We start from the raw sequence: 27,616 nt of genomic DNA on the forward strand, positions 1-27,616 counted from the left end.
TGATTTTCTTTTCAGATTCTGCAACAAGGGCCATATCGTCTGCAAATCTTATGCATCTAATCATTCTACCTCCTACCGAAATGCCATCATCATCATGTAGGCTCTTTTTCACTATCTCTTCTAGATAGACATTAAATAGTGTTGGCGAGAGGCAGCATCCTTGTCGAACTCCCCTTCCAATTGCACTCTCTTCCGTCAGTTCTTCCCCTATCCTAACACTTACTTGTTGGTTCATGTATAAGTTTCTTATGAGTCTTCTATCTTTCCATTCCAATCCTATCTTTGTTAGAACTCTCAACAACAATTCCCAATTCACGCGGTCAAAAGCCTTTTCTAGATCAATAAATACAACATACACCTCTTTCCCTTTTTCTATAAATCTTTCACCGATCACCCTTAATAATCCAATAGCATCTCTTGTGCCCTTGCCTCTTCTGAACCCGAACTGCTCCTCCTCAACATCTTTATTTGTTCTTCCATATAACCTTCTGTTCAGTATTCGGAGCAGAATTTTAGCTGTATGAGATATGAGACTAATAGTTCTATAATCCTCACATCTCTTTGGGTTCGATTTCTTAGCCATCGGTATCATGATCGTTTTCAGAAAGTCTCTTGGCCATTCTCCTGTTTCATATATTTCATTGCATAGTCGCCACAATTCTTTCTTTCCCTTGTCTCCTATATTTTTAATGAATTCAATTGGTATGTTATCTATTCCTGTTACCTTTCCATTCCTAATCTCGGATATAGCCTTTTCAAACTCATCCCGAAGAATACTAAATCCTTTATCATCCTCGCCTACTTCATTTTCCACTTCAACATTTAGGCTACACGGTCTATCCCTACTCTCATATATGCTTATATGGTGTGTTATAAAATAACGCTTTTCAGTGAAAACCGTTACAAAACAGTACAGAACTGTCTGTTGAAAACACAGTACGCCCGAACTCACTCACAAATTTTTCCAACTTCTGTTGCCTAGAAAGACCAACTTTCGGCATCTTGAAATACTGAAACGCACATAAATACCAGTTTTGTATCACGCACGCCTAAGATTCACAATAACTGCCCACCTGGCTACTTCTTGAAAGTAAGCATCTTCGTTTGTCATTCCAAGAACCGAACACTGCTTCAAAATTCCAAGAACTGAATACGCACTAGCATCCCCGCCCCTCCACTTGTCATATTCCAACGGGAATAGACCAGTTATTATTAGACACCGAGATCGCTTGGCCAGATAAGAGCGACTCAGATCTGTGATATGCTGTCATTCATGAGTAAATAAAGAGTAGTGGAAGAGAAAACCTGTGACAATGGCAACAAATTGCTTCTAAATTGTGAAATTGAAGGATATTGTAAATAGAGGATCTGCCCATGTGTATCGCCATCCAATTAAATCGATGAAGCTAAAAAACAACCGAGCATCGGCACGTCTGATTGGCTACTCTCGTTTCCGCCATAGTCTGATTGGCTACTTTCGTTTCTGCCATGGTTGTTGGCTCAAAACATTGCGATCCTATTGGGCGGAGTGGGCAGAGTAGGGGTGGCGAAACTGTGACGTATGGCTTCAAGATTTTGTTGTAAGGGCAGATCCTCTATTTTATAAGATCCTTGGTGAAATTAGGGCTGTTCCGATAATCGCGTAATCGATAACAATTCGATAAAATTTCAAAACCGTTTCATCGATAAAGAATTTCAATTTTATCGAACTTTCGAGACTCCCGAAATATTTGAGACTCTCGAAATGTTCGAGACTCTCGAAATGATCAAGACTCCCGAAATGTTCGAGACTCTCGAGATGATCGAGAATCCCGAAATGTTCGAGACTCCCGAAATGTTCGGGACTCTCGAAGTGTTCGGGACTCTCGAGGTGTTTGAGGTACTCGAAATGTAAAAAACATTAGACAACTTCGAGACACTCGAACTGTTCGAGAGTTTCGAATTGTTTGAAAGCAGCAAATACAGAAATATGTCAATATGATCGCATTTGTCGAGTCGCTTGAATATTTAGAAAAGTTCGGGATTATCGGAGTGTTCGAAAGAAACGATGTATTCGAGGTTATCATAGTTAAATATAATATGTATTACATATATGCAGAGTGTTCATTTTAAAACTTCTCTCCTTAGCAATGTAGTGAAGGAAAAACTTTTCCCCACAGATCTACATAAGGTTTAAGTAGTCTGTCAGAAGAGAGAAAGAGGAAGAGAAAACATGCATTACCCGAATGGAATTGGAACCCAAGACACCATTAGTCTACTAATAGTCACTTTGCCGATTGCAGGCAGAAAAATAATTTTACGTATGATTTTGACAAATACAACTTTGCAATAACTTATCATATAAAAAAAGTTGTTTGACTAGTTTGGCTGCAAGAAGGAATCATTGGAGAGGTGAAGGAACCGAACTCTCTATCACTACTTTTGATAATACCCGAAACTTCTTTAATACTCGAAATGTCGATAATACCCGAAACTTCGATAATACTCGAAATGTCGATAATACCCGAAACTTCGATAATACTCGAAATCTCGATAATACCAAAACTTCGATAATTTCAAATACTCGAACGGCTTCGAGTAACCGGTGACAACTCGATAAATTTCCACTCCCGAAGTTCGATAGGTCCTCAGCCTCATCGAACACCCCTAGGTGAAATTGCACTTTTCCTGAAAATATCACGAAAATTGGAATAATGGCACTTATGGCATTTTGCTATTAATTCCGGGCTTTACTAATGATACTCTTTGTCCGTTTGAGCTGTTCCTATCAATGGCTTGTCACAATGTAGAACCTATTATACATTGTGGCACACAAACATGTTTCAGAATCATCATCACTGATCTAATTCAGACAGTTTTGAATTTCAGCCTTTACAGTATCAACACTAACCTTGTTTCTAACATCTGTCCAAAGTAATTTCATTCTTGAGAATATTCTTTCACATTCTGCATTACAATTCGATATATAGAAAATGTAAGATGCTACGACGAACACTCCTTAAAAATTCGTGCATACTTTTCTTCATTAGATACAAGTTCCTGAAGATTTCCAGACGAAATTATTTCCTTCAGTAAACAATATTCATCATAGAATTCATCCATGTTAAGATCATCAATTTTTAGCTTTCTAACAGCAGACAGCGGGGAGTCAAATGAAGAAATTTGGTTTGTTAAGTCATGGTACTAATAACTTATTTATTCTACCTTTATTCTGACAGCCTTGAAACTTTGTTGACTTGTTTTATTAATTAGTCTCCAAACTCGAAAAGGAGGACAAAAGCGCGTTCGGACATCAATTTTTATGTCCAAAAACCAGACGTCTGGCAACCCTAAACGACAGTGGTATGGTGTATACCCAGCTCGTCTGCAATGACAACATTTTTCTCGAGAGTCAGGTTCTACGGTGTTCCTGAAGAACTTATTCGAACAAGATCTTGGTCGGTATCCACGGGGTCTTACTTCATAAAGTTATCACCGGAACGAAATTCGATAAACCAACCTGGGCCAAGTGCGATTTTCTTAACTTTCTGTGCAGAATATTCCCATGGGCGTACCAGCCGTGGGTGATGAGGGGGACGCGACCCCCCAGAAATTTTCTAGGAGAGAATGTCCCCCCAGAAAATCGTATAGCAGGAATTCTTCCCTAAACATCTCGGCAAAAATGATGAAATACTAAAATGGGAACGTCGATTGTCAATTAATAAAAAAACTATACTAACTAACTCTATGGCCTATGGAACCCGGAGGTTCAGTGCCGCGTTCACAAAAGCTCTCCACTGACTTCTATCCTTAGCTAATTGCATCCAGTTTCTACTTTGTATTCCTATTTCTGCGAGATCCATCTTAATATTGTCCTCCCATCTGCGCCTAGGTCTTCCTAATGGTCGTTTTCCTATGGGTCTACCAGTCAAGACTTTGAAAGCGTTTCTACTTTCTTCCATTCTAGCTACATGACCTGCCCACCTAAGCCTCCTAGACTTGACGACACTAACAATGTTGGGTAAACCGTATAAACTATGTAGTTCCTCGTTATGAAGCTTCCGCCATTCCCCATTCTCGTTCCTCTTGGGTCCGAATATTCTTCTCAGGATCCTGTTCTCAAATACTTATTCAATTAATAATTTCTGGAATTGAAAGGAATTAGTTTCATTGAAGAAAATTCTGTAACAATTACCAGGGTATATAAATGAAGTACAGAAAGTAGCGACACTGTATTAGCTACGTCGAAAACTACCATAAAGCGTGCACACACACATTAATTTGCAGCAAAAAGAAAAGTTTGAAATATCTATATATTAAAATGCTACGTTTATATGTTTGTGGTGAAGAAAAGTTTATATGTTTGTGGCAAATTCTTTTAACAATGATATCTCGGAAGCTAGAAGCTTTGGAAAGATGCCGGTTTCACTGATCGATTGCAAATTTTGTGAAGATTGTTGAGTTATAACTGAATATATTTTTTAAATTGACGTTATTTCTTTATTGCATTTTTAGGAGTAGTACGCGGAAGTATTGAAAATTTAAAAAGTAAAGTATCATATCTCAACGAGTTATACATCCCAACACCGCACATTTGTATACAAGGTTAGTATATCTTTCCGACAATTGTTTCATGGTCAAATGATAATGAAAAAAGAAGCATAACTATTTCTCCAGTGTAAGATGAATCTTTATTGTTTGGAGTGTTTGGCCCAATGAACACCGTATAGCCTATCACTGACATTATAATTAATTGTGTGTGTGTGTGTATCTTTATGAAAATACTAGATTTTAATTGAGAGTACGCAATTCTTAGTGTGTCTTTTCATTTTGAAGAGCTACCGCTTTGTGAAAGATTTACAACCTGGTTCCAAGGCAAAAATATTTCGAATTTCACTTAGTACTTATCAAAAGTTTCATGCTCAGTTTCAAATATTTCTGCCTTGAGATTTTATCTTTAGTCTTCCAAGAAAGTGGTAGCTGCAAGAAAAAATGTCGCTTTCTAAGTATCTAAAAAGATTCTTTTCCCTCTACACTTATAGCATTACAAAGAGAAAAGAGAAAATGTGGAATGATTTCTTTTTTTTTATTATTAATTTAATATACCGACTTTTGCTGTATCGGCTTCGTGTAAAAATACCACCATTATTGCGCCAACCTGGACAATCGATGGAAGACTTACAACACTGTTTAGCTTCGGAAATATAACTCAAAACCTGCCTAAAAAGACCTTTTCCTTCGTTTGCGGGTAACGTAGGTCTCTTTGCGTGTTCTTTCTAATGTATTGTTGAACTTCGTCAACTGAGCTGTGCGCACTGTTTTTGAAAGGACATGTTTTGCAACGTGTTTTCTCCAATAGTAACGTTATTTAGACAGCTGTGTTTATGTGTATTACTGTGAATATAATGTTGATATGAAGTTTTTCATTCCTTGTTTCTGTTTAGTGTTGTTATATTGTTTGAAATGGATCAATTTGTCATAAGTAGACTTCGGATCGATATGCACTAAAAAAAGGCAAAATATGCATGCAAATATGCGCTAAAAATTACGGAAATATGCACTGAAAATATGCAAATATGCACTAAAATTTGTAAATATGCACCATTCAAAAGCTAAAGTTAAATGAGGAAAAAGAGAAAGAATGTGTATTACATGACCTATGTTTGGTGTATAACTATGATGCATTCATGCTACAATACACAACTATGTAGTTTTCCGTGTTTTCTGGCAAAACCCTGCATTTATCAGCAGTGTTGGGTAAGTTACTTGCAAAAATGTAACGCGTTACAAGTTACTTTACTTTCTCTTAAAATTCGACCAGCTCGACTCACAGCTCATTCACTATCGACCCCAACCGAGAAGTGAGCCGAGCCTATAGCTCACCCAACCGACTCGGTTAGAGCCATCTTCTCAGTTGAGCCGAGCCGAGCTGAGCTTGTTATATAAAAAAAATCTCTTGTGGTCTCGCTTTCGAGACGAGATGAGATGCGAACAGTGTTCCCTCTTGTGAGCAACACTAAAAGTATCCATATTATTGTTTAGCTTACATTTCTTATGGCTTTCGCTTTCCAGTGTAATCAGGCCATGATTTCAAGACGGGTTAAAACGAACGAGCCATTTATCAAACTTGACTGGACTTGAAACTCGACGCGAAAAACTGAATCGGCTCGGAACTCGACTCGAGAATATTACCTTTGACCTGACTCGAAACTTCACTTGAATTCGAGTCGAGTCGAGTTTTAGCTTGTCTCGTGCTCATCCCTATGCGTTAGAAAACATTGTTGCTTATTATTATTCTGCTAAATTAATTATATAACAACAACAATGTTGTTATATAAAATTAAAAATACAGAATATAGAGAAAATTGCACTACAACTAACAATATGAGAACACATGAACTGGGGGTGAATCAAAACTTGCCAGTAACTCTAAAATCGATACATGCTTTTTAAAGCTAGTTTCAAACTCTATAATCAAAGGGCCTCTAGGATAAGCAAACTGATCTGAAAGAACTCCAATATTACATACCATCAGCAAACTACTTTCTAGTAATAAAGTAGACCTGCTCATCAGAACACAGTTTATTCACATTAACCCCTTACTGTATATCGTTAATTATGGCACCCTAGTTGTTAATAAATATTTTCCACCGGGGCACTTCAAGCACTTTACTTTTAAATTCTGTCCACCATCATTCTCAGCTCTTAAGAAAAAAATATTCTTTCAAATGTTGGAACGGTAAAATATTTTTGTTCTCCATCTTTATAAAAACAACACCAATCAAAGTAAAATAGACTACCAGTATCATTGCACTCCTAGTTCACTCACTGAATATATTAACTTGGAGCTGTCAAAATCTATGACAAAATCTTCCAGGTGCTTGCAATCAGTACACGTGATTTCCCTAAGGCTGTCCTCATCTTCCAAAAACAGCAAGTGACACTACGAACTTATCTGTTTCTCTGTGTGTCACTGACATACGTAATTCATGCTCGATTGTTTCATTCTGAGAAATTCACTTATAGGAAAGAAACATTTGTTTCAAAAAAAAAAAAAAAAAAAAAAAAAAAAAAAAAAAAAAAAACATATATTGTAGATATTTATCCGAATGCAAACTAGGTACGTTACTTAAAAATTTGTAACGCGTTACCGTTACAGTTACTTTGGAAAAAATGTAACGCGTTACTAGGAAACGTTACTTAAAAAGTTGCGGTACTTGCATTACGTTACTTCCCAAGACTGTTTATCAGTCAAAACATTACTGTACTTGGAAAATGTTCCTTCCGTGTCACGGGTGATTAAGAGACAATATTTCAAAGAAGCAATGTTACTTGCCGATACATCTGAAACTCGTGCGTCGTTGTTCCCATGAACACTTTATTTAATTTATACAAGAATTTTATGCCAGGATTTTTCGCATCTATTGACTGTGCGTTTCGAAAAAATGCTTGTCCGATTGGTTTTGGTGGTGTCTGTTTCGTTGTTGAATCAAACTGCTGAAATGCACTACAAAGTCCTAATCATCGCTCTTCTAATCTCGTTATGATCTTTGAAATCAAACTGAAATGAGTATTGATAACGCAAGGTCACTTTTAATGATTTTAGCTCCGCAAGCGTCCACAGCTTCTTGAATAAATTTGGTTTCTTCGCGTTCAAACAGCTCACAGTCTGTATGTGAAATTAAAATATACAAATACTTGTATAACACACCCACACCCACACCCACCCACCCACCCACCCACCCACCCACACACACACACACACACACACACACACACACACACACACATATATATATATATATATATATATATATATATATATATATATATATATATATATATATATATATATATATATATATATATATATATATATATAAATTTGCAAATAAAAAATAATGCACCAAGTATCTGTCAATAAAGAATAAATATACTCAGAGAAGAGAAGTACATACAACATTTCTGACATAAGCATATAATAAAACCTACCTAGCGAAATTGAACACGACTCAAAAATTTCCATTCAAGGTTTTAAAGTTAACGAAGATAGATGTATGTTTTAAAAAATAAGTAATGTACATACATATAATGGATATAGCGAGATAAAATAAAATGGTGTACATAGGCCTAGCGTATTCAATTACAGTATTTATTTGTGCTACGAATTATGGCTTCAAGCCCTACCTTCTCACACACTCGGCCTACACCTTTCTAATGAGAGCTTTCGTATTGCTACAGCTCTGCGCTTAGGTGCTAATATCTGTGAGCCTCACTTTTGTCCTGCTTGCAACGCATATGTTGATAATAAAGGATTACATGGTCTTTCATGTAAAAAAAGTGCGGGAAGACAATCTCGACATCATATTGTAAACGACATTATTTGTAGAGCCCTCGTTTCAGCAGGAGTTCCTTCAATAAAAGAACCAAATGGTTGTTGCCGCTCTGATGGTAAAAGGCCTGATGGCATGACTTTGGTACCGTGGAAAAAATGGAAAGGCACTAGTCTGGGATTTCACATGTTCCGATACGTTTGCTCCTTCCAACTTACCCCATTCTTCAATTCAGGCAGGTCTCGTCGCCGCTCACAGAGAATCAGACAAAAGACTAAAATACTCAAACTTATTGGACAAATATTGGTTTGTAAAAGTAGCAATAGAAACTAGTGGGTCTTGGGGTCACGAAGGATCTAATTTCATTAATGAGGTTGGTCATCGAATAGCAATCAAAACTGGTGACCCCCGAGCTACTGCATTCCTTTTCCAACGTATCAGCATCGCCATCCAGCGCGGGAATGTGTCATCGATCTTAGGCACATTACCTCCTGGTAAAGAACTGGACGAGATTTTTCTTCTATAACACACAATAAGACGGAAGTAGAGACATCCTAGGAGGCTGAGAACCACTTTGACTATGTTCATGAAGAATGTTTTGAATCCAGTTTGGATAAATATACAAATACTATTTTCACCAGGCAGCCGTCTGCAAGGCGGTTCACTAATCAAGTTATATCTTTCTTTTATAAAATTATTAAAATACTCATATTTAAATAATACACATAAAACTTACGCTAAACAACAACAACAACAACAACAAAAGCCTACCTACAGTTTCAAAGGCCAAGACAAAAAGTTGATGCTATGTTCTTTTCAGCGCTTTTCCCTCTACTGTTGGCTTCCTTGTGAACTATTGTGTATATTATGCTCCTTGTTCCATGTCTCTAATCCAGCTAGAGAACGAGTTATTGGTATTTGAAAATTACTATGTGAATTGCACTTCGTTCAAAAAGTCGCACGGTATCTAGTGCCTAATGGCGGTGGACTAAAGGTTAAATATGTAGGGTAACAAGCAAGCCCGCAACTAGAGGGAAGCTAAGAGAGCCTGACACCCCTAAACTTTTCGTGGCCCCTCCAGACCTCAATACAAAAAGCACAATTTAGATATTTGTAATAGAATTTTTGATGACTTGACCCCCCTAACATATTCATGCCCTCCCAAACCTCTGTGGCTGGTTTCGGGTCTTGCAACAAGTAAATGAAGACCTTCACAGAAAACGTAGTTCATATATCTAACCTTTTACAAAATGTCAAAAAATTTCCTAAATGCTTGAAAATTCCGGCTACATTCCGGAATTTAAACTTTCCATTAAAATATATTTTAACATCTGTTCTTCGCAACACAGGTTCCGCCTAATCAAGAGAATTTAACCATGTTCTTTTACCTTTAAATTCATGGGACCGTGAAATATTTCCATTTACAATAAATTTCCGTTTAATAAGGGTCCTGTTGAAGGCAGTTCGTGCTGTATTAAAAACCTGTATTCAAAAACCTTATGTTCTTGTTTAAAAGAAAATAAATCCACTTGAAATTACTTTTTGTATCCAATTATGTGTAAATCCCAAAATATTTTCTTCTAGCGTAACATTGGCCGTTTCAAACGGTAATAATTTGCAATGTATAATATTGATACTTTAAAATTGAATAAAGTGATTTGAGCGAGACATGGAGCATGAATAGGAAGAAGGTAAAGTTACCGAAAACATAACAGAAGATTTAGTAGAAGAGTTACGTTTCGAGAAACCGAGGTGCGTATCAAAGCAACACAAACTTGTATTTAAATATTCTCATAAACTTCTTAAAGGGAAACTTGGGAACTTATCTCCTTATTTCAGAAAGTAACTGCTGTGACAAGTTTGAGATTTTGTAAAGCAAATATTTTAATTAATTTAGAGCTCATTTCCAAAGGGTCGTTCATTTCTTCCTGAAATACATTCTTCAATGGTTTCTTTAGGATGAACTCTGTCGAGTATTTAAAAAAAGCCACATCTGAGTTGTTTCACAGTTGTATAAACTCCTTATTAGGCTTGAAACTGCTATGAAAATATAAGAAGGCGAAACAATTGAGCACTGCTGACGTTTGAGCCTTTGCTGTCGAAAATAATAGAAATGTCCTCTTCTGAAATCAAGCTTGCTTACTTTGAAAATATGACTTGTTTAGCATACACTTTGCATCATATATTTTCTTCTTGAATTGTTAACGTCTCTCAACTTCAATCCACTGTTTCAGAAGATTTTTCGGGCCCATTTAGTTGTAGTGCGACATCTCTGTCCAATTTTTGTCCACCCAAGAAAACGATTTGTACCATTCAAAGGAGAACCATTTAGGGATGCGCACGATACAAGATTTGTGGTTGTCTCGTCTCGAAAATGTGCTGTAAAATTGATGTCTCGACTCGAAAAATGTATATTTCTCTATTGGAAGAGCCGTGCCTCGACTCGAATTTTGTCAGGAAAATCCTGTCTCGACTCGTCTCGTGCGCATCCCTTGCCATTTCTAAATTTCGGCCACTTCGATCACCTATAGGGCATCTTCAAATGCGATTTTTAGGTAGCTCAGAATTTTATCCAATTTTTGTCCATTTTTGTCCACCCAAGAACAAATTTTGTACCATTCAAATTAACAAATGAGGGATTTCAAAATTTGGTCACTTCGATCACCTGTAGTGCGACATCTTCAAATTTGAATTTTAATTATCTCAGAATTTTACCCAATTCTTGTCCACTTCTGTCCACCCCAGAAAAAATGTACAATTCAAATAAACGGGGGAGGTTCATTTCAAATTTTGCCACTTCGATCACCTGTAGTGCGACATCTTTAAATTCGAATTTTAATTAGCTCAGAATTTATCCAATTTCCGTACATTTTTGTACCATAAAAATTTTGTACCATTCAGTTCAAATTGTACCATTCGACTTTTTGAACGAAGTGCAATTCACATAGTAATTTTCAAATACCAATTTGAATGGTAAAAATTTTGTTCAGTTTTTGTGCATTCATGTACCACCAACAAAACAATCTGTACCATGAAAATAAACGAGAGAGGGTCATTTCAAAAATTGACCACTTCGATTACCTGCAGTGCGACATCTTCAAATTCGAATTTTAATTAGCTCAGAATTTATCCAATTTCCGTACATTTTTGTACCATAAAAATTTTGTACCATTCAAATTAACAGAGGAGAACCAGTTCAAAATTTTGGCCACTTCGATCACCAGGAGTGTGATATCTTTAAATTCGAATTCTAACTACCTTAGAATTTTCCCTATTTTTTGTACGTTTTTGTACCACCAAGATACTTGAAATTCGAATTTGAAAATGTCTCACTACAGGTGATCTAAGTGTGAAATTTTTAAATGACCTTCCTTGGTTTATTTCAATAGTACATAATTTATTCCTCGTGGTACAAAAATGTTCAAAAATTCGATACAATTCTGAGCTAATTAAAATTCGAATTTAAAGCTGTCGCGCTAGAGGTGATCAAAATGGCCGAGTTTATTAAAATGACTCTCCCTCGTTTATTTGAATGGTACAATTTTTTTGTGGACAAAAATTGGACAAAATGTAATTGATGTGGACAAATTTTGAAATGGTCCTCTCTCGTTTATTTAAATGGTACAAATTTCTTTGTTGGATGGACAAAAATGGACAAAATTCTGAGCTAGTTAAAATTTGAATTTGAAGATGTCGCACTACAGGTGATCGAAGTGGCCGAAAATTGGAAATGTTCCTCCCTCGTTTATTTGAATAGTACAATTTTTTTCTTGGGTGGACAAAAATGGACAAAAATTGAACAAAATTCTGAGCAAGTTAAAACTCGAATTTTAAGATGTTGCACTACAGGTGATCGAAGTGGCCGAAATTTTGGAATGACCCTCCTCTGTTAATTTGAATGGTACCAAATTTTTTCTTGGGTGGACAAAAATGGGCAAAAAGTGGACAAAATTCTGAGTTAGTTAAAATTCGAATTTGAAGATGTCGCACTACAACTAAATGGACCCAGATTTTTCTTTTGGTATTCCTATACAGCCACACGACCACACACTTTTAAATCCACACACACACACACAACAGTAGCAGCTTTAACTGCCGAGATGAGTAATGTAGAAATTTTGTTGTAGGTGATTTGACATCGTTATTTATATCTTCTTCCAAACAGCTGACATTCATGCATCATTGCTAGTAGGATAAATTATTCTTCTTTCACATGACCTTGGAAGATATTCTAAACCTACAATAATGAACCATTTAAAGATTTTGAGTCTATTTATATTAGAAACTTGAAATTCCACTTATAAAGAAAGTTGTCAAACGTTAAAAATTATCAATTTGTTCGTTCCTTTAAATATGCATTTATATGCAATAACGACATAAACATGCACTAACCTCCGAAATATGCAAATATATGCACTATAAAACTCTGCTATTTTGCCCCAAAACAGCTGAAACGAATTTCTGTTTAAAGAGCATACCAATATTACATCAGGAATAAAACATGCAAATATGCAAAAATCCGAAGTCTAGTCATAAGAAAAAGAAAAGAAGACAGCACGTGGGCCAAAGCAGTGTCATTGTTGAAGAAAAGAAGAGAAAAATTAATTAAAATGATAGTTCCGCTGATGGATTAGTCTGCAACCTGAAACTGACAATGGAAATTCAAATCTTGTATCGGTCACCATCACCATCAGTGTCTATAGAACTCCACGTCTAGCAAGTGGTTCAGATTCTCCCCATCCTTCGAACCTTTCAAAGCCCAATTAGACTTTAGTGTTACCTACAAATTTTCCACAACACTCTCAGAAAAGTCGAACATTGAAATTTGTGCCGACTTGGTTCCTACCGTGGCTGCACGTCGATCCAAACAAAATTAAAGTTATTTTCTGTTTTTACTGTATGGACATATTGAAAAACAAGTTTTTAAAAAAGTTCTTACTAAAACCATGGAGGACGCTTTCTCTACTGTAGGATTTTGCAACTGGAAGAAGGCTAAAGAGAAATTAAGTATACACAAAACTTCAGAATGCCATAAACTGGCTGTACTGCGCTACACACAGAGAAAAAATCCAATAGAAAACCAACTAAACAGACAAATTGTAGTCTTCTGAAATTCCTGAAAAAAAAATGTAATCTCAAGTATCTTGCAAGACAAGGACTCGCATTTGGAGGACATGACTCCCGGTTCAGGAATTTATTTCAGTTGATGAGGCTTTGCTCTGAAGATTTTCCACAATTGAAGAGCCGGTTAAAGGAAAACATGAAGAGATGTAATTTCACGGATCTTAAAATCCAGAACGAAATCTCGAAACCATGGGGCAATAAATTGCTTTTCATATAAACAACAAAATCAAATCTCAAAACCCTGATCTGTTCTCTATCGTGTCTGATGGTTCCCGTGATGTGATTGGCGAAGAACAATTAAGTATTTGTGCCAGGTGAGTTGATGAAGATCTTTGTTCTCAAGAAAGTTTTCTTGTGTTCTACAGTATATCAAAAAACTACTGGTGAGTTTATAGCTTCAGTTATTCTGGATGAGATGGTGAGACTCCAGCTTTCCATTGCTCAACTCAGTGGACAAGTTTATGATGGCTTTGGACGAGTGATGGCTCTGGAATTAGTGTTCCATCTATTATATGTAAACTTCTTGCCTTGCGTCAGAAGTAGTGAGAAACTCTTTGAAGTGGGTGCACGAACTATGAGTACTGTTTTCGCAGTCACTTTCAGTGAGGTCACGATTTTCTGCTCTAATCCAGGCTAATGCTGGTGGTCTCGCCTTAAACATTTTAAACATTAAATCCTTGTGTCCTACTGGGTGAATTTGTAGACTTAGTCTAATAACGGGAGTTGTTTAACATTATGAAGAAATTCTCTCTACGTTGGAAAAGATGAAGACTGACGGAATTGTCAACACATCTTCTGGATCAGCAGCTGGGGTTTTGCGGCTTTTTGAAGAAGGATCTACGTTTCTTGGGCTCATATGGCTAGAAATATTATCAGAGGTTGGAGCTTTTTAACAGGACACTTAAATACCCAATTTCAGTGTCAAAATGGGAAACAATACAAATCATAAATGAAAATATGAACTTGAATAATATGCTGAGTCACTAATCATAAGTTAATTGTACTGTCATGAAACCTACAAATTAATATCATCGCCCTGGAAATCCCATTAATTATAATAAATATCGTCAACAGTACCATAAATAGGATTTTTTTGTGTCGCTGGAATAGAACCTGTTATCACCATTAATAGGATTTATCTATCCTAAATTGCGGCACTTTAATTCATGTTATGTGACTTTTTGAAAATTAAAGGGGGGTGCAGTGACATCAGCCTTTCTTTAAATTTGGCCCACAGTGTTGAGTGGTGTCCCCCCCCCCCAGATTTTTTTTGGTGGGCACGCCTATGATATTCCAGTTCGAATTCGCGAAGAAAAATCAATCACAATTATGTTTTCTGCATAACACACTTTCATACGAACATGCCCCTGAGTGCCTGGGTACCCTAATCTATTTGCTGGCCGTGTACTGAGTTTGTGACATTAGATGCATGACCTTAATGCATTCCTGTGTTATGTTGCTTAGGTAACTTTTCCACCAGATATCAAAGCAGGCCAACCTAATATTAGTAGAATATGTTGAAATTATGCGAATGATTCCATAGTTAGAATTAGCTATGAATATACTAACCAACTGGCATGACAGTCGTTATGGGCCTGAACTGCTCCAACGCCATCTGTTAGCGACCGGCTGAACTAATTTCAGACTAGCAACAAACAAATGGTAAGCGCGATTCATCGCCTTTCTCTAACAGCTGTATCAGAAGCTTTCTGGAGCTAGTGACCGTCACGTGACTCCCTAGTTTGCCTCACGACGCTCCGGGAATCGAACCCGGGACCAACGCTGTAATCACTAGGCTACGGTGTCCTCAGATGCAGATATACACCCTCCATTCCAAAAGAAACCGAACTTTTGAAAACAAATAGTACCACTAGTGCCATCTGTTGTAATAATTTTACCGGTAGATGGCGTAGTCCCTCATTGACAACTGGTATAAATGTCATGACATTTGGATGCACGGCAACAAAGTTATTGCGTTTCAACTGTCAGTGTGTTGTGTACATCGGTCGGAAAATGAGTTTCAAACAACGAGCTGCAATTGAGTTTTGTGTTACACTGGATAAAACTTTTAGTGAAACGCACCAAATGCTACAAAATGCATATGGTGATGAGTGTCTATCCCGTACGCAAGCTTACGAGTGGTTCAGGCGATTCAAATCGGGTAGAGAGACGCTGGATGATGACGAAAGATCAGGCCGTCCCAGAACCGGATTATCGGAAGAAAACGTCGAAAAAGTGCGTGAATTCATCAAACATAACAAAAAAATCGTCGGTGAAAGTTATTGAAATGGAATTAGGCATTCCTCAAACAACCGCATTTTGACCGAAGTTTTGGGCCTTAAGAAGGTTAATTCGCGGTTTGTACCACACAAACTCACCGAAGACCAAAAAGTTGATCGAATTGCGTATTGCAAAGACATCCTTAAAAGTGCTCGGCAGGATCGAAACTTCTTGAAATCGATTGTAACTGGTGACGAGACGTGGTGTTTTGAATATGAGCCCGAAACAAAGCGGCAAAGTGCTGAATGGAGAGCGCCGGATGAAAGAACACCCAAAAAAAGTCGCTTGATGAAGTCAAAAGTTAAGGTGATGCTGATTTGTTTTTACGATTCAAAAGGAATTATCCACAAAGAATTTGTTCAGCCCGGCCAGACAGTCACTGGAGAGTTTTACTTGGGCGTCATGAAGCGTTTGCTGGCAAGAATTCGTCGTATTCGGCCCGAATATCGCGAAATCGGCAGTTGGACTCTTTTGGACGATAATGCACCATCACATCGTTCGCGACTTGTAACTGAATTTTTGGTCAAAAATCACATTATTCGGTTGCATCATCCGCCCTATTCACCAGATCTCGCTCCGTGCGATTTCTATCTGTTCCCGAAACTGCATTTGGCGATGAAAGGAAAGTGGCACGCATCGATTGATGCCATTGAGAAGGCGACGACCGCCGTCCTAAAGACCATTCCAATAAAGGACATGGAGAAGTCGTTTGACAACTTGTTGGAGCGTGCAAATATGTGTATCGATGCAGAAGGGGAATACATTGATTAATAAAAATGATTTGTTCCAAAATGTACATTGCTTTTTTTTTTTTTTTTTTTTTAACGTTCGGTTTCTTTTGGAATGGAGGGTGTAAAGAATAAAATTTCATACCTTGATGGACTGAGAGAGACAAGATATAGAAGAAATATTGTGGAATTCACACTTTCATTTAATTGCTAAGGAAGATTGAAAAAAAACAAAGTGACGTAATAACAGTGAATAGTTCTTATTTCATTTAATTAATAGAGTGGACATATATATTTACTATGTCGCCAGTACGGCGAACTCTTAGAAGTCGGAAAGACAAATGAGTTTAGCAGATCCCTTGCTGGCGTTTAATTTCGTTAAACAAAGAAAGCCCAATCTTGTGTTTCTCAGTAGCACTCTGTGACACGCCTTCCGTTGCAACATACGAGACGCCTCTAGCGCCATTAAATTGTGTCACTTGACTAATGTCCCACTTCGCTCATTTGGCTCTATCTTCTCTCGGAATTCATAGACTATATGTGCGTATATACGGTACGGACAGTATATAAGACAACACATTGTTGTACGAGAACTTTTTCTCTCCCATAAACTCATTCAGTAGTACAATGTCACACACACACACACACACACACACACACATATATATATATATATATATATATATATATATATATATATATATATATATATATATATATATATATATATATATATATATATATATATATATGATTTTCTATTAAATGAAACTAGTTCTTTCCGCGATCTTTCGGCCCTCTCTACACCATAAGTTAAACAATTTTAACCTCTTAATTCTTTATACGTGCATATCAGAGCTGCCAACCTCAGAGAACAAAATTATCAGTTTTCGTCTTTAAAATTATCGTTTATTTCAATATATATATATATATATATATATATATATATATATATATATATATATATATATATATATATATAGTATGTGTATTTGGACACATGGCAAGTATTTTATTTTGAACAATGGGACATTTTATTTTAAAAGAACATTACAGTGAAAAGAATAACCATTTATTTCAAGTTAAATCACCTTTCGACTTTTTTGCCTTTGCTGTCTGTCATTTACTTCTTACGTTTGTAATTTCTCAATTAATAAAATAACAGATTGTTTCCCCGTCCGCATTCCTATCATCACCTTACCTTGGTTAATCTACGAGCACGCACTTTTTCATCGAGACGCAAATCAGAGTGAATAACCGAGGATATGAACCCGGAAGGAACGCCATACAAAATCGATTGAAAGACTATTGGAAGGGACAGTCGACTTGGAGCGAGATACGAGTTAGAATGTAGACCGCGAGCTTCATTTTGGAATTCACGACTGACATAGCCTTGCTCTGTCCTATCGAGCACCTTTGTTTCGGCTAACGCCAGATAGCCATCTACGACGATGTATTGCTTTTTGAGAAGAAGTTTTAAGCTTATCTAAAATTGCGGTTTTCGTAAAGTTGGTTTCTCAGTCCGGGTTTCGCCGACCCTTAACCTTGGTTACTTGAACGACCAGCCAGCCAAACAGAGGGATGGACGGACGTCGGCCCGTTGGAGGAATCGTCGGAAGGACAACGATCAGACCTGCAAGTAAGTGCGAGTAGATTAATCTATCCTAAAAGTCACTCCCTTCTTACCCCTTTTCATCCCCTTTAACATCACAGTCTGTTTCTTTTGTACATGTCAGATTTTATTTAAATGCAACCCAGGTTGGATCCCGTCTGGGCGCAACTTGTCGGTTCTGACATCCCCGATTACGTTATTTGTGAGTGCAATATCTGAGCTTTCAGACCAACAAGGGGCGACTGCACAATATTTAATATAACATGATAATTGTAGAAACCAGTATAATACTACTAATAACAGCAATATTTGTTATAAACATATCTAGTAATCTTTAGTTTCGAACTCGAAATCGGCATCACTGTCCTCATCATTTTTATTTTATTTTTACTAACACTAATCTGAACATCAATATTTCCACCCCTTGTAAACTTACTTGAATTTAGGACGCTGGGTTGCCATTTGACAATTCAAAAATTGCTATTGATTTTATTTTAGTGGGAATGACTTAGAAATTTTAGTGTGTGTTTTATAATTATTTAATACACACCTACAATCTATTGACACATTCAGAAACTGGAAAAAGAAGAATGTATTCTAAATTTATCCTATATTCACCTATTACCGCAAGGCCATTATCGTATATAGAATTAAGGTTTAAATTATCCTCTATAGTTGTCAAGCCTGATACATATATATTACATGCGTACCCATAAAATGCACTCCATACGTATAATTCGGATCACTCATGTGCACAGAGATTTATTTCGGAAAGTGTTCTAGAGTTTTTGAGTGGCTTCAAATTCAATATGTGTATAAGTTATATTAATAAATTTCATAAAATCTCCCCTAAAATTCACAGAAAAGATGGGATTTTGGGAAGGGCTCCGGATCCCCCAGGACTCAGCCCCTGATTCGGATTGTAGAATTTGCAAATTTGGCTGATAAGAACAGAATACATAAGCATAAGAGAACTTGTTATTTCCTTGTACTTTTGTTGAAACTGTTTTGCAGTTGGTTATGCGTCCTTCGTATAGAAAAATATTGTTTATAAGCGCAAAGGTTAAGTTAGGTTAAATTAGCCGGAAAGTTAAACTAACCGTACCTCTAAACTATATTTCAGAAAAAAAGCACTATATATAATATATAATATATAATATATATATATATATATATATATATATATATATATATATATATATATATCGTATTTCTAAAAAAAATTCAGATTCCTACGTGAAACCACGCCCGGGTCAGAGAGGTGCGAAAATTTTGATTTTTTTTTTCGAAAACTCCCGATTTTCCCGTTTCTGGTGTGTAATACGGACAAACGAGTGGTACCGTTGGAAAGGATGCCCAATCACCCTACGATAAATAGTAAGGAAGCAGTAGCTATTTGACTGAAAGTCTAAAATTTACCTCAAAAAGTGGAAATTTTAAATGAGTAAGAGAGATTTTAAAGAATTGTGTAGAAATAGAATAGATGAACAATATTTAAAATGTGATTTTTAAGAGACATTTTCCTTTCAAATAGTGTTAGCGAAAATACACGATATAGTGGTTACCGTTGTTGAAGCTGTGGCTGCGAACCCTAAAATCCTTGACTACTTCACTGACAAAAAAAAATGTTTACCGAACTTTTATACGTTCAAATTTGCCATATTCTCTTCTGAGAGTACTATATTTTGTATCCAGCATGTTGAAGATAATAATTTTCTGTTTTCAGGCGGGGTTCGGCTATTTCCAATGGCTGTTGCTATTGGTGGTAGGACTTGGGCTTGCAGCAGACACTGTGGAAATCTTCGTTGTCGCCTACATCCTTCCCAGCGCCGAGGTCGAACTTTGTATGAACGAGCCAGAAAAAGGATGGCTAGGTACGTATTCTTCTTCTTTCTTTTTCGTTTACATCCTTCATTTGATATGGGATTTTTCATATACATATTTTTCATATTAATGATATTCACCATTAGAGCTTGAACATTCATTTGTTTTATTCCTGGTGTGACATTTCTTAATGAAGGTAATTCGTACACTGAAAAATAATACAGTGGTTCTTGAACATAGACCATACAAAAATATTTAACAAAACACTAATTGAGCTAATCGGCATCGGCAGATCTGCATGGTCGACATTAATTGAGGTAATCGGCATCAGCAGATTTGCACGGTCGACATTAATTGAGCTAATCGGCATCGGCAGATTTGCACTGTCGACATTAATTGAGCTAATCGGCATCGGCAGATTTGCACTGTCGGCATCCTTTGACGATCCAAGAGGAACACATCTTTTCTGTAATTATTACGCGTTTATACTCCGATAAACTTTTGCGGTAATCTTTCAGTGCAATGATTTGACACGCACAGTCGCAAACAATCGACAAAGAAAACCATTGATTTAGTAAGAAGACAGACAGAGAGGAGAGAATCGTATTTGTTAGAATTACATAGCGTCTTACACATACTTTCCATGTGTATAATGATGTTTCGACGTCTCCTGGATATACCAGGTCATTCTGAGTTATGGGTCTGCCCTGCCCAGGCTATGGGTCTGTCCAAGTCACGGGTGTTTAAATCATACCTGGTCTGTTTGGATCATATCGGATCACTCCGTATCATGGGTCTGTCTGAATCATATCGGATGACCCCGTGTCATGGGTGTCTAAATCATAGCGGGTCACGGGTCTATCTGAATGCTATCGGATCACTCCGTGTCATGAATCTGTCTGGGTCACCGAGTCTGGTGGGTCATCGGTCTAACTGCTCGGGTCTTCCGGGTCATGAATTTCGTGAGTCGTGACTCTCTCCGTCACTGCTGGAAAGAATGGTTTTAATTAATATTTATAATAATGTTAGACGTTTTGCAACATCCTTATAAAAAGTAAATTGTATAAATATATTAGTTATGAACATGAAACTATCTCTTTACCACTTTCTGTTTCAACTTGATAAAATTATGCACATCCGCTTGATAAAATTATCTATTGGCATGCAAATCTCAGCATAAGTAATGTAAAAACATTTCCGAAACATATGTATTGTAACGTTTACGGAAAACCCAACTTAAAAATTGTTCATCGTGTTCAATGTTACGAATTATTAAACATCAAATTTGATATCCGACTCAAGAAGAAGTAAGTTCTTTCCTTGACGTATGCGTATACGTAAATATTTGGCGATATTCAAGATTACCCTTCACTATTTAATGAAACTTTCATAAATTTTTTGAAGATAATCCAAAGATATCGTAAGATATCAGGGGTTACTTTGCACAAAATATGAAAAGAGTTGCACAGTCCACTTTCGGTAAAACCATGAACTGTAAATTGAAGCCGTAAAATAGAACATCTAACTGTATTTTGGCTATAATATTGGCGGTTAACTTCAGCTCTAATTACCCGGAGGGTTTGTTGTTTTAGAAATATGGAAAGCAGTCACTGTAAAGGCCGACAAAATTTGAAAAATATCACCTACAAGAATTTCTGTCAAAGTTAAGTCAGTTTCGTAGAATTTATTGTGTGCAGAGGCGGTGTTAGGTTTCGGGAGGCCTTAGGCGAGACCCTAAAGCGAGGCCCCCTAAAAAACTGTCTCAGGTTGCATAAGTTCCAGGCACAACATTGTACTGGTTACATAAGTTCCAGGCGAAGTATAACGTGTGTTTAACAACAGTTGCGCACCCACAAGTTTTGGTTTCGGAAGGATCTGCCCGGGTTGTATAAGTTCTAGGCGAAACCCAACATCTTCTTAATAATAACATGCAATATTTAAATAAAACCACTAACATGTGTTTACACATACAAATACACTTAAATAGAAACTCCTTTATTCTATTTAATCATCCATCTTGTTGTCTGTCTTCCTACTGTTGTAGGGAAACGTTTTCAGCCAAGATCTTCCTAGTCCTTTTATACGAATAAGATTTATACAAACCAGTTTTTCTTAAAAGTTTTTCATTTCTTGTTGTTTTCCAAAATATCCCATTCACTTGCATGTCACTTTTTTTTTTTTTTTTTTTTTTTGAAAAAGGAAGATTTTTCTATATTATTTTAATTATTTTCATACAATTTGTGTGTAATGGGACTCTGAAACAATAGTTGAAATTGTAGTGTAAAACGTTTTAAAATCATAAAAAGGATAAAACTGGAAGAAGGCGGTTTCAGCCTCTAATCGGGGTTACTTTGCACCGATCCAAAGTAACCCCTTAGATAGGAAATTACTACTGCTGGTACCTCCTGCCTTCTACTTTTAGGTAAATTTCCTATTTAGGTGGATTCCGGAATGGATTTCTTATTGGAAAATAAATTACAAACAATGGCGGATCCAGAAAATTAGTTTGAGGGGGATTTCACTCAGAAAAGCTTAGTTTAAAAAAAAAAATAATAATAAGAAATCACTAGACTTTTGGTGACTTGAAGTCTAAACGCATAGGAATGAGTAACATTTAAAAGGAAAGAAATCATGCAATTTGGGCAATTTGCAAGTCCCAAACCCCGTAAATATTCCATTGATTACATTTTAGATGATATTCTAGGACATGAAGGCAAATGAGTTCACTCTTTTTTTCTGTTCCTGAGTTGACATTTTTGTGGGGCATATGCTAAACTATCAGAATGTGGTTCCTGTGCCGGTACCAGAAAATACATAATTTTATTTACAAATATCGATAGTTCATACTAAGTACTGGTAGCAGTACCATCATTCTAATATCAATTTTTGAAGACTGCATACAGTTTTGTTTAGGAAGTGAAATGTATAAATTCTGAAGGGAAAACATTGCACACAAACATTATGTTCGTATGTTGAAATCACTAGTATGTTCAATACTTTTTTTGTATGTTGTACAAAGTATTCCCACCTATGGGGTTACTATGCACCAAGGTTTATATTTTAATAACTATGGTCATACTAAATGTTTACTAAATGCAATTACACAAATGTTTTCTTATATATCTAGCTATTATATGCTTAATATACAGCATTCTAAATTATTACGTTTGTAAGTTACAGCTATTTCCTTTAAAATTCCTTAATTCTGGTGCAAAGTAACCCCGTCTTACGGTATGTTTAGATATAACATCTCTGCAGGGACGTACGCAGGGAGTGGGTCCTAGGATTCGAACTCCCCTTCCAAATCAAGATTTTTCTATAAATTTAGTCTGATTTTCTTTCGGTGATTTTTACAGATTTTAATATAATTTATCCTCATATCGAATTTGGACCCCTTCCGAAATAAATTCATGTGTACATGCCTGCATGTGTGTATAACTTTGTCCCAGTGCATGCTGTATATTTACATAATTGAAAAGTGTTGTACTATTGAAAAATAAGACATGACCGTCTGCAATGGTAATAAATGTTTAGATGTACTCTGTGAGAAGAAAATTTATTTGATTGACGTGGCAAAAGGTAGATTCAGTAAAATGAAAAAGAGCGAGAGAATATTGTATTTGATAGATAGGATTAAAGAAGGTACCGTACGTTTATATCGAGAAAAGGGCGTTAGCGAGAAACCACAGGACACCTTAATCTCTGATATGCAGAAGTGATCTATCGCTAGTATTAGTAAAAGCAGAATATTCATGCGGGGCTGTGATATCCAGCCCCGAAGCTATCCCGATTTCCTAGACGGGGCAGACATTAATGGTGAAGGAACAACGACCGACATCAAGGAACATCACAAAACTATTTAGTTATTATTTATGGAATGTGTAACAAAGTTATAGCGACCTAGGTCCTCCAGTTTTTGAGCGACAAAAATAATTGGAACTATTATTTATATATTTTTGAAAGTTTATAGTTGCCTTTTATTCTTTATCGGAAAATTTTTGAAACATTAGATAACAGTTTTAGTTGCAGTTTTTTTTTTTTTTTTTTTTTGTTATGCAATGTGTAAGTCGTAAAATAATACTTGAAATCCACAATGTTCGTCCAACCTAGTCATAATATCAATCGGTAGAGAGTTATTTTGGAAACTTTTGCAGGACTCATTATGAATTGTAAAATCACGATATACCTATCATAGTCTGGGTTCTTTCAACCCCTCCTCCCAGTTTTTACATTCTAGGTCCACTACTGAAAAGAATTGAAAGTCTCAGGGGTCGTTGAAGGTGACCGCAAAGGGTACTATGGTTCCAGGTTCTGCAATTTCTGTCCCTATGCTTATAGTGAATGTTGAGTATGCCTCGATTCAGCTACTTTGTTTAAGTACATGTGAACCCACGACTTCGATGCTTATTACTGTAGGTTATTTGCGTTTGACATTCTTAGAATGAGAGAAGGCGAAAGGGAGATGTTTGGTGCATCCAGCAAGAAGTATATAGCCCTATATAATTTAACGCAGAAATGAGTAAAATGCCCTGAATTGAATTTAAATTGGTAAATAAAAGTTGAAAGAATGTCATGTCTAGTATTGCTTCAATTGAAATATTTTGTACAAAGTTCTGTTTTAGGAGGGATAAAAAAATTAGGTCGGACACTGTTTTGCTAGGGTACAGACTAGAGGCCTGCACGGGCCGAATTTTTCGGCCCGAGCCCAATCCAGCCCGAACGTATCTAGGCCCGGCCCAGCCCGGGCACGAAAAGTTTTGGAGATTTTCGGCCCGAGCCCGGCCCGGCCCGATAAGTTTTTTAAAATTCTTGGCCCAAGCCCGGCCCGAGCCCGATAAATTTTAAAAGTTTTTGGCCCGACCCCGGCCCGATAAATTTTTTTAAAAAATAGCTCGAGCCCCAATCTTTCTCAAAATTTAGTACTAAATTTGACCTATCCTCAGAAGCATTTTCTAAACTCTGGTTCACAACCTGACGCTTGCCTCCCGAATGGTACCATTGCCTCCTGTCATCGAGAGAACAAAAACTCCATTCCCTGTAACAAAAATCCAACTTAATTGATTTTTAGCATAAAGTGAAGATGGCAATATTGTTTAGCGACAGGCAAAACATTCCCACCCCTTCTTGTTATATTTTGAGTTCAGTGAAGGTCAAGGTCAGAGCTCAATTAACCGCATAATGCCTGCAATCCTCTATAGTGAAAGTGGAGCCGCTAAGCGACACAAACTGTAAATAGCTATTGCCTTCTTTGTAACATTTTTCACGGAGACACTTCTTCAACGTTTGGCTTTATACCGATTATCGTTTAACGAAAGTCAATAATTATTAAAGAATTGCAATTGATCGGCCCCAGCCCAACCCGACCTAAAGAGAAATCAGTGTCGGCCAGCCCAAGCCCGGCCCGGCCTAAAGAAAGAACAGTGTCGGCCCGCCCAAGCCCGGCCCGGCCCAAAGAAATTACAGAGTCGGCCCTCCCAAGCCCGGCCCACGGGCCTCGGGACAGGCCCGGCCCGTGCAGGTCTCTAGTACAGACCTGGTTATATCCATATAGGCGCTACTCGTATGATTGAAGACATACTGTTGGTGTTCAGAAGCTATAGATATCACATACAAAAAGTAAATCTTTACTACTGATAAGAAAATCGTTGTTAGAGGAAAGTGGGTGAATACCGCGCACTTAAAGTTTAATCGCGAATTACGCAGACATTTTGGGAGTGATTGAAGCAAATGCGCGGTATTCAGCACCCCCAAGAGTAATAGCGCGCAGATAATTTTCTACTATTAAATAATCCAATGTAACATAAAAACCAAACATATGTTTATGTATTTAATAATCTACTACGTAGTACAAACTTGAAATACTGAAAACAGAAACAATAAACTTGAAATACTATACTTGAAATGAAATAGTTGAAGTAAAACTTGAAATAGGGTCTACTGCAAACATTAACAAATTATTGTCAAGTCTACTTGCAGAATGCTTCTTCTGTTCAGCTGTTATGTTTAGTTTTCTTTAAGTACTTTCTCAGCATCCGCGAAAATAAGAGGGGAAGAAAATGTTGAATATATTTTGTCCCCTAAAAAAAACAGTGAGGGGAAAAACTGTACACTAACGAAATTCATTGCGCGCTATTACCCCATATCCACTTCCCCCCCTCAAAAAAAAAATTAGAACATGCTAATATTGTCGTGTAGTTGTTTTATATTTTAAAAGAACATAGTATCCTACGTACGTTAGCAACATAATTTCGTTCTTCTTCAAAACACATCCAACACACAACGTTTTAATGTCTCTGCTCAAATTATAAGCACCTTCTCACTTTGCCTTTTAACATGTACTACGCAGTTATTATGGCGCGCACAGCCAACTGTTACATGTTGTATTGTTTCACTCCTTGTTCGCTACCTGTCACTCGCCATTACAAATATGCGATATCATAGAGAAACTTTGATGCGCGGTATTCATTCACCCACTTTCCTCTACCATGAAATGAATTAAGTTTACATGCTTAGTTATGCAAGCAACTTAATGTGTATAACCTATAATTCTGCTTCACCAGTAGACTGACTTCAGAAGTAACTAGAGTAACTTCAATTTACACGTGATTGCATAATATTTAGGTGTTCATTTTCGACCTTCTTTTGAACGGCGAATAAGTACATAACTTTACATCTGCGACAAACAGTAAATAAAGTCTCAGTCGTTTCAGAGGCGAGACACGCCCAGAAGATAGCGTGATAGAAACGCCACCGACTAAGAATTGATTTTCAATTCTTCTATTCAGGTGAAGCAGAGTGCATCTGCAATCTTCATATTCCTGCTTCCTCCCACTTCGTCCTTTTTTCTATTGATACCCTTATTCCCGTATTCTCTTCCTAGATTTGGAGAAAAATTGAATTTTTCCATTCATGAAGAAGTGTTTTGATTAAAAATTTATTTCAAAGAGAAAGAAAGCAAGAGATGGTGGTCACGAATGGTTAGTACGTCTTGGCTTTGATCATTGTGGTCCCGTGTACGATACTTGGTAAGGATGTAGAATTTTGAGTGTTGATAATTGACTCCTTCATAGGAAATCAGTAATAACGACCAGTGTGACTTTCAGAAAAATAAAATGTTTTGGGGGGCACACTTAGTATTCGGAGGGGCACATATTATTTTTAAACGGTACTATTCTATTTATTATTGCAAGAAGCCCGTAGTACAATTCCAATCCATGTGTTTTTGTGGTGCACGACATTGTGTTCGTGGGTTTCCATGAAATTTTTCCGTTGCCTTCTACATTATCATTCCACCAATTATTTCATAATCATTCACTTTCATTATTCATCCATGTCTTTTAGCGTAAAAGGCATAATCGTCTAATATTAAAGATTTAGTTTCTTTTTCTTTTGTATCATTAAAATTGTTAATCGCTTTGTGGAACACCTCTATAAATTCAAGTTTCATCTGTTTTAATGATTTCTATATTTTTTTTCTTCATTTAGGTGCGATTACCTTCATGGGCATGATGGTAGGAGGCGTTGTGTGGGGCAACTTGGCTGACCGCATGGGCAGACGGAGAACTCTTCTTTCTGCGCTAAGTGTCAACGCTGTGTTCAGTGTAATCGCAGCATTTATGCCAACGTATGGCACCTTTATGACTGCCAGGTTCTGCAGTGGTGTAGGGTAAGCATTCACTTCTGCATTGACGATATTTATTCGTTCTTGATATGAAGAATATTTCATTCAATGAAAT

At 36.8% G+C, this 27,616-nt stretch overlaps 1 protein-coding gene across 1 annotated transcript in view; it reads left to right on the forward strand.

The window, feature by feature from the left end:
- LOC145668102 (synaptic vesicle glycoprotein 2C-like) overlaps window positions 1–27,616 on the forward strand; it is a 281,944-nt gene that overhangs the window by 215,878 nt on the left and 38,450 nt on the right. Inside the window, exons 3-4 of the mRNA XM_081735629.1 lie at window positions 19,783–19,930; window positions 27,366–27,546. Of these exons, the coding sequence (XP_081591755.1) occupies window positions 19,783–19,930; window positions 27,366–27,546 (329 nt within the window). The remainder of the gene's footprint in view (window positions 1–19,782; window positions 19,931–27,365; window positions 27,547–27,616) is intronic.

Source organism: Thermobia domestica, chromosome 13 (genome assembly GCF_964235325.1).
Source record: "Thermobia domestica chromosome 13, izTheDome1.hap1.1, whole genome shotgun sequence".
NCBI lineage: Eukaryota > Metazoa > Arthropoda > Insecta > Zygentoma > Lepismatidae > Thermobia > Thermobia domestica.